General features: G+C 45.4%; 1 protein-coding gene across 2 annotated transcripts; it reads left to right on the top strand.

The window, feature by feature from the left end:
* Positions 1 to 1,419: 1,419 nt before the first annotated feature.
* LOC123062417 (protein PAT1 homolog 1) lies at positions 1,420 to 7,864 on the top strand. Of its 2 annotated transcripts, none has more exons than XM_044485915.1 (5): positions 1,420 to 1,681; positions 1,929 to 2,104; positions 4,446 to 4,502; positions 5,137 to 5,206; positions 5,451 to 7,864. In XM_044485915.1, exons 1-5 carry the CDS (start codon positions 1,615 to 1,617, stop codon positions 7,532 to 7,534), a joined length of 2,454 nt encoding a protein of 817 aa, XP_044341850.1. In that variant the 5' UTR covers positions 1,420 to 1,614; the 3' UTR covers positions 7,535 to 7,864. The 2 variants fall into 2 exon arrangements, with proteins under 2 accessions (XP_044341850.1, XP_044341858.1); XM_044485923.1 differs by having other exon boundaries at positions 1,546 to 1,820.
* Positions 7,865 to 8,682: the final 818 nt, after the last annotated feature.

Raw genomic sequence — 8,682 nt, 5'->3', positions numbered from 1 at the left:
CCTGTCCACGTGGATGCCGCCGTTGTTGATCATGTTTATCATCGCCTCGTCGGTAGCCACCGTTGATCTTGGGGGGTGCATTCTGCAAGGCACATTGACCAGACATCGCCGGATGAGGGTCCTCGGAAGGAAACCGCAACCAGACGAGCATCGATGACTCAGTGAACACGTAGTCTCTGTTGAGGTCAATGTGTACGGTGGAGGGTGGCCAGAATTGAAGGAGGCAGCAGAGTGTTGCGTGTCGGGCTAACTGTACTGTTAGGCGGCAAAGTAATACGACTTCTTGTACTGGGCGGGCCAGGCAGCACCGACACGACGATCTGATGTGGAGGAGGAGCTCCGGTTTGAGCGGTCGTTTGCGCCTTCTTCTTCACCCTCTCCTACATGTGCCGTTCTTGCGATCCGACTTCTTCTGGTCCGTCATGGCGACGAACCATGTGATGGGCCCCGACAGATCCATCACGACAACGACGGGCGGTGGAATGGGCCAAAATTTTATTTTGGCTAAACAATATTTCAAGAGGATTGAACCTCGTAGCTCACCAGTTTCAACTAGTTTTTAAAAATACTAGGTCTAAAAGGAATTGATAGTGTCAGCTCGGTCTCACATGAACCCATGAGACACACGCTCGCGCGCGCACACACAAAGAGAGATGGTCGAATGATAGGGGTGGTTGTAGATGGTGATGGTCCCCGAATCACGGGATAAGAAAGTGAGAGATATTGAGAAAGAAGTCGACTCAATCAGAGCGTTGCTTTCATGGTTTTCAATAATTCTCAGCACAGAGAGCGCGAGAGCAACTTCCTTTCAGTTTCTCTTGGCAAGTTAAACTCACTTGTACACACAACTAAACAATTCCAAATTCGCAAGGGCACCAAATTTATGCAAAAGTTCACCCAAGGTTTCCTACCACTTTCCAAACGGGCCCTTGCTTTCATCCGACAACACAATGATGATGACCGGTGCATGTGAGACCATTGCTCTAATAAAATTCGCTGTGGGAATATATGCTCAGCAAAACCTTTCCTACAACCATACCACACACCTAGCCTTAAGCCAATGAAATAGTGCCGTCATGCTCCGCCAGTTGTTACCAACAGAAAGGGCTCCATCAACGTGGCAAACGATCATTGGAGACTAACAAAAGCAAAGCTAAATAAAAAAAAAGCTTTATTTGAAGACATGAGGTACTACATCGCCACATCAACACACAGAAAGGGGGCCATTAAAGGGGCAGGTGGAGTAGCACACACGCCAAGCCAAGCCAAAGTCTCCTCTCAGCGCAGCACTGTGATCACTCCGCCAGTTTTTTCCGGTGCCATCCAGCAGTTGCTTTGTCCACACCGGCACGCCATACATCAATATCTATCTATCTATCTATCAATCAATAAATATAAATAATGCGGGGACTATCATTTTCGGCCTATATTTTTTATTATTGTCGAGTCCAAAGAGGGAAGGGAAGGGAAGGGAAGTAAAGCAGCCAAGGCGCGTCTACTGAGCGAGCTTTCCCCGGCTGTACCCCTCTCCGCTCCGCCTCGCAGCTCCCCCCAGATCCAAAACCCAAGCGCGTGCCCGCCCCCGGAATCCAAACCCTAGCAGCGCCGCCTGCGATGAGGGGCCTCCGGGCGGACGCCGGCGGCGGCGGCGCATCCTCCTCCTCGTCGGCCTCCACCGCAGGTGATCGCGATTCCTTCCGCTGCGGCGCTGCCTAGTGATGTTCTGGCGGGCTGTAGTTTGTTGAGTTTGATCCGCCTGCCCGGGCTCGGACCCCAGCGGCCTCACCGTCGAATCTGTGCTGCACACGACGCTTCTCCGCGTGCGTCCGCCGAATTTCGTGTCCCTCGCGCGCGGCCTTGGCAGATTTTCTCGTTTTCGCGTGGCACCGATGGAGATTTATGTGTTTTTTTTTTTGCTTCCTCTGCAGAGAGCTCGCGCTTCGACTCGGGGCAGTATTCCTTCTTCGGCAAGGCGCCGCTGGAGGGGCTGGAGCTCGGCGGCAGCCTGGCGGATGACGGGGGCCTGGACGGCGGCTATGGCGGCGGCGGGTTCGGTGGGCACGATGACGGGGCTTCTTACCAGCTGTCTCCTGTGGGGGAAGAGGTGCGGCTCTCGCCGGCTTTGTATCCGGCTTCCCTGCTGTTGCTATCGATTGTGTGCTGCACTGCCGCATGCTTCGAAGAGTCCTGATTGTGAGTTGGTGCTCGCTACTGTTCGAAAGCTGTGAAATTATGCGCATTGCATGTTTCACACGGTCCTGACTGTGTTTGTTGCTGCTTGCCACTGTTGGATGAGTCATGGCTCATGAGTGGATGCTCTTTTGTGCAGTAGGATGATAGCTCTGTCCTTTTTAGGTACATTCGATTTTTTTTTTTGTTTTTGCAAGGAGGGATCGTGGACTTTGGATGCAATAGAAAGAGATTTGCCCCTCTAGTTTTAGAGGGCGGTGAATCTGATTTAATATGATAAAAAAAATAGTAAATTGCGTCCCTAAGCATTATGATCTCCCCAAAATGTACCTAAGAAAACTATTTTAGTTGGTCTTTCCAACTGGTTAGGACTTGACTGAACAAAATTGTTCTCTTAGAAAATGGAGGATACATTGTCAACTATGAGTGTTTTTTTTATAATAATAACTCAGTACTGAGAAATGTAAATTGGGCAATTGTCAGCCGGAAAAGACGTGATGGTAGGATGTGTCTTTGGATCGAATAAAATTCCTTCTTTTAGCTGCCTTCCTGTTGTTTAGTTTCAGCTTCCATTGCTCTGTAGCTGAAATGCGTTTCGCCGTGGAATCAGGACTTAGTAATCAATAACTTATTTTTCTCTGGAATGTTTAAATTACAGACCAAGACCATTGAGGGGTGTTGGTACAAGCTTTCTCTTTTTCTGCACTACGCCACACCACATACATAAACACAATCAGTGTTTTTGCCACCAGGACTTAGATTTTAGTACCCACATCCATTTACCAAGCAGATCTGGTTACCAAGTGCAACTTAAAGTGATTGCTACTTGGTATGGAACTTTAGGTGATACCTTGCACTATTTCATGGTGCAAAATGCGAGCTTATTCTGCTTAACTGTTTTTACTTCTCGTCAGTGCCTATAAGTGTGTAGGCCTATAGGCTGTAGCTGTTATATGGAATGAAGAATCTGTAGCTGCTAGGCTTGTCTGGAGATCAGCATGTTTTATTTTCTTTCTTTGTACTCCCTCCGTTCCTAAATATTTGTCTTTTTAGAGGTTTCAATTGGTGACTACATACGGAGCAAAATGAGTGAATCTACACTCTAAAATATGTCTATATACATCCGTATGTGGTGACCATTTGAAATCTCCAGAAAGACAAATATTTAGGAACGGAGGGAGTAGTTGATTGCCCAGTATAGACTTTCGTAGTAAGTATAATGATATAGGACTGACCTATCAAACCTTCCATGTTACATTCTGAAATAGCTCATTTTCCACCAATTTCATATTTAGTGTTGCCAATTTGTTTCATAAGAAGAATACATAGTAAATTGCGCCCCTAAGCATTATGATATCCCCAAAATGTACCTAAGACAACTTTTTTTTGGTGGTTCTAACTGGTTAGGACTTGACTGAACAAAGATGTTCTTTTAGAAAATTGAGGATATATTCTCAATTATGGGTGTTCTTTTATAATAATAACTCAGTACTGAGAAATGTAAATCAGGATATTGTCAGCAGGAAAAGACATGATGGTAGGATGTGTCTTTGGATAGAATAAAATTCCTTTTGTTAGCTGCCTTCCTGTTTAGTTTCAGCTTCCATTGCTCTGTAGCTGAAATGCGTTTCGCCGTGGAATCAGGATTTAGTAATCAATAAGTTATATTTTTCTCTGGAATGTTTAAAATTACAGACCAGGACCTTTGAGGGGTGTTGGTACAAGCTTTCTCTTCTTCTGCACTACGCCACACCACATACACAAACACTATCAGTGTTTTTGCCATCAGGACTTAGATTTGAGTACCCACATCCATTTATCAAGAAGATCTGGTCACCAAGTGCAACTTAAGGGATTGCTACTTGTAGTCAGTGCCTATAAGTGTGCAGGCCTAAAGGCTGTAGCTGTTATACTGGAATGAAGAATCTGTTGCTACCAGGCTTGTCTGGAGATCAACATGTTCTATTTTCTTTCTTTGTAGTTGATTGCCCACTATAGACTTTCGTAGTAAGTATAATGATATAGGACTGACCTGTCAAACCTTCCACGTTACATTCTGAAATAGCTCAATTTCCACCAATTTCATATTTAGTGTTTCATAAGTAATTCCTAGATTTCCTTATTCTGCAAGTTTTTTCCTGCCTACTTTGTAACTTTGCTCACTTTTCTTTCAGCGTTGCTTTCTTTTGACTCCTGTAGTCATGTTCCCTATATTTTTCATGATCAAAATTTGCCGTCTTCTTATGTTCTTGCAGATTGATTGCATGAGTAACTTGTCTGAAATTGATGATCTTGCAAGCACGTTTGCAAAGGTTAGCAGCCTATACCAACTCCATTACTTCAGTTAGTTGTTTTATATTTCATGTGTTTTATACCTTTGGTTATAATACATCTTATCATCTATAGTTTCAAATGATTTAGTATGTCCAGGATTATGCTCTTGAAGGCTTATTACTTCATGCTCAATGCAGTTCTTTTCCCGCACCATTTCATGAGTCTTTCTAACATATAATATAGTCAACCACTATATTGTGAAAAACCTATTAAAAATATGTTGTGAAAAAGATGATCTATCGTGTCAAATTATACAATCCTGAAAATGATTTTGGAGTACTCCGTGTTACTATATACTAGGGGGCGCTCCTTCCTTTTCCAGTTTCAGCCATTCATATATAGATTGATAAAAACACACCATATGCCCAGATTTAATTGGTCACACAAGTTAATATGTCATGAATCTCGGGATTGCACTTTTACATATCTACCAAATACCAAAGTTAAAATGTACCAATATGTAAATTAATGGAGTAGGTATAGTACTTTGTCAAAATCTTTGAGCCTTGTGAGTTGAAACTCAATTTAGGCCCTGGCGTCATGGGCCACCTGATGTTTTTCCCTTTTTATTTATCATGGAGTGCCTACTGAAAAAAAATGTCTTGTCTTCAGTTGAACCGAAGTATTAGCGGAACAAGGAATCCTGGTGTTATTGGTGATAGACGATCGATTTCCAGGGAAAGTAAGTTGCATTTCTGCCTCCAGTTACTCCTCTGAAGCTTGATATTGGAAAAGTTTATTTATGTTACATGCAGTCTAAACATAGGTATACTTAACATTGTGCTGGCAACCTTACTTAGACATGTTTAATATGAAAGATGATAAATCAAATCTTAAATATTGTCCATACATCTGTCTAGATTTTCATTTCTTTATTTTCCTAAAAATGTGCCTGAGTTCCTGAGCTAAATATTGTGTTTCTGTAGGTTCTTTGACTACCACCGACTGGGTTCAGGAAGCAGAGTTCTCGAATTGGGTAGATCATGATATACTGGGCAGCGATGAATTGCAGGACAGCAAACAATTGTGTCCACAGCCACAGTATTTGCCTCAGTTTGGAGAGTCGAAGCCATTGAGCCGAACATCATCCTATCCCCTGGAGCCACTACAACACCGCTCCAGTGAACCTATTCTGGGACATAGATCTCCTTCATTTACATCCTATCCTCCACCAGGTGGTGGTGAATTATCTTATCCTGCACAAGGTCTTACGCGGCACTCGAGCATTCCATCACCAGGTGCTGGTTACCAAATGGGTTCTCCAAGTTCGTCGCTTACTGGTTCTCCATATAACATGCCTGGTCTACCTCATGGACTGCGATTGGGGCGAAGCATGTCTTACACTTCTGCAGATCTATACGCGAACAACTTCCTACAAAATGAATGGCCAAGTCAAGCTGGTTCACATGCTTTTGAGCATCTTAATCTACAGCCCAGTTTATTGCAGCAACAACTATCTTTTCCGAGTAGTTCAATGTCTTCGTTGCTATTTTCTCAGCAGCAACAGCAGCAGCAGAGGTTGTCACTAGTTCAGCCGCCTCATCACAATTACCTAAACATGCAGCCTCACTTGTATCACCATCATTCCCCAGAGATAATAGGCAGGTTTGATCATATTCCTAGTGTGCCTTCACCAAGGGACAAGAGATCAAGGTCAGGAAGAGGAAAACACAGTATGCGCTTTTCTCAACAACAATCTGATACAGCTGGCCAGAATGTTGACACTGGAGGAACAAAATTCAGATCAAAGTATATGTCATCTGAAGAGATTGATACTATTTTAAGAATGCAGCACTCTGGTAGTCACAGCAGTGATCCTTACGTCGATGACTACTACCACCAAGCTTGTATAGCCAAAAGATCTGTCAACTCTCAGCAGAAGGTGAATTTCTCCCCCGCATCAATAAAAGACTCCCACTCAAAGTCTAGGTCTGGTGGTGATCAGCATTCATATCTGAAGGTTGATTCTCTTGGAAGAGTGTCATTCTCTTCCATACGTAGGCCTCGCCCTCTTCTTGAAGTTGATATTCCTGCATCTGGTGATGGCCACAAGTCATCTACGAGGCCACTGGAGAAAGAGCCAATGCTGGCAGCAAGAATTACCGTTGAGGATGGTATATGTCTTCTTCTAGATGTAAATGATATTGACCGTGTGTTACAGTCTAGCCAGGCACAGGACAGCAGCTTCCAACTGAGGCGAAGGCGACAGGTCCTCCTTGAAGGCTTAGCTACATCACTTGAGCTTGTCGACCCTTTTGGCCCCAACAAACCTGGCAATTCATCTGGATTGGCCCCGACGGATGACCTTATTTTTCTCCGTATTGTTTCTCTCCCTAAAGGACGCAAGCTCTTGGCACGGTATCTCCGACTTCTTGCCCCTGGAAGTGAGCTGACCCGCATAGTCTGCATGGCTATCTTTCGGCATCTTAGGAGCTTGTTTGGGGGTTTGCCGTCAGATTCTGGTGCTGCAGAAACAACAGTTAGTCTTGCCAAGACCGTGTCCTCCTGCGTGCATCACATGGAGCTCAGTGCCCTCAGCGCCTGCCTCGCAGCTGTTGTCTGCTCGTCGCAGCAGCCACCTCTCCGCCCTCTTGGCAGCTCTGCTGGTGACGGTGCTGCTCTAATCATCAAATCAGTACTGGACAGAGCAACTGAGCTACTGGCCGACCCCCATTCTGCAGCCAACTACAGCAGGTCAACCCGTTCTCTTTGGCAGGCGTCGTTCGATGCCTTCTTTGGGCTTCTGACGAAATACTGCGACAGCAAGTATGGGAGCATTCTGCAGAGGTTCAGCATGCAGGGATCCAACTCAATGGCTGGACCTGAAGCCTCGAAGGCCGTCAGCAGGGAGATGCCCGTCGAGCTACTACGTGCAAGCCTTCCGCACACCAGCGAAGAACAACGCCAGATGCTTCTTGACTTTGCTCGGAAATCTATGCCTGTGATCGGCTACAACCACTCCGGCGCTAGCGGCGGGCATTCTACTACTTCCGAACCTGTCCCCGGTTAAAACTACATGTGCTGCTTGTCCTTCAGATGGTGATTACAGAATTGGGATAGACAAGCTTCCTGTTTCGCAAGATGTGTGAGCATGGAGAAGTTCCGTTGGCTCCGTGTCAAAGTTAGCGTTCGTGAGGCTGTGACTAGGATGGAGGTTAATTTAATAGAACCAGCATTCCCCTTCAGGTGGGTGTATAATACCCGCCTGATGGCTATATATCCATGACAGATTGTCCATGTATGTACCCTGTGTTGTAACTGTGCAGTGATGGACCAGATGGAAACCTAGTTTTAACCCTTATTTTCTCCCGGTGAAAAACAAGGTGGTGGGGGGTGGCAATGGCTGTGCAAGTAGAGTTTCTACAAGCTATATCTTGTGTTTGCTGCTTCTTGGTGTTGGATGGGTGGGGTGGGGGATCTTGTGTGAGTGGTGGCAGTGTTGAAGCTCAGTTTGCTTTATCTATATTTCTATATGCATTGGTGTGATATGAGATGGATCCACACATGTGTGTGAGATCTTATCTTTGTAAGCTTGGTTATATGATTCGTGCCTTCTCTCATTTCGTATTGTTGCATCATTTTTTCATCTAGTGTTGTGCTCATTCGCTTTGCGCTGCAAAACCGGGCTTTTGTTCCTGGAAATTTGTATGTACAGGCGAATTTCATTTGCTTTGCGCTGCAAAACTGGGATTTTATTCCTGGAAATTTGCATGTACAGGCGAATTTCATTCGCTTTGCGCTGCAAAGCCGGGCTTTTGTTCCTGGAAATTTGTATGTACAGGTGGATTTGGCACGCTGTTATCATGTGCAAGCAGAGCAACGGCTTTTGTTCCTGGAAATTTGTATGTACAGGTGAATTTATCATGTGCAAGCAGAGCAAATGACTGAAGAACTTTGGCAGCAACAGCAGACTGCTACTCACAGTTTAAGTCTCGACAGCAGTCGGATTATCTCACCGCCACCGAAACCTTCTTCCTCCAGTCCGGCCGGCGAGGTCCCCCGGAGCTCGACGCAGAGCCGCCGTCGCCTTCTCCCCACCCGCCACGCCGGCGTCCAACACGCCACGGCGTTGGCACCGTCGCACCCACCACCACACAAGGTCAAAAACAGCTTACCAACCACTGTGTTTTCAGTAATAAAGCTTTGTGAGATTCTCAA

This window comes from Triticum aestivum, chromosome 1A (assembly GCF_018294505.1).
Source record: "Triticum aestivum cultivar Chinese Spring chromosome 1A, IWGSC CS RefSeq v2.1, whole genome shotgun sequence".
In the NCBI taxonomy this organism is placed as follows: domain Eukaryota; kingdom Viridiplantae; phylum Streptophyta; class Magnoliopsida; order Poales; family Poaceae; genus Triticum; species Triticum aestivum.
The sequence above is the reverse complement of the archived record's forward strand: the minus strand, read 5'-3'. Positions and strand labels throughout refer to the sequence as shown.

What these genes read in the sequence shown, in the direction of transcription:
- LOC123062417 (XM_044485915.1), top strand. Translation starts at nt 1,615, where the DNA reads ATGAGGGGCCTCCGGGCGGACGCCGGCGGCGGCGGCGCATCCTCCTCC. An exon ending in CTCGTCGGCCTCCACCGCAG is followed by an intron (nt 1,682 to 1,928) that starts GTGATCGCGATT and finishes CTTCCTCTGCAG; the next exon opens with AGAGCTCGCGCTTCGACTCG. An exon ending in TTGCAAGCACGTTTGCAAAG is followed by an intron (nt 4,503 to 5,136) that starts GTTAGCAGCCTA and finishes TCTTGTCTTCAG; the next exon opens with TTGAACCGAAGTATTAGCGG.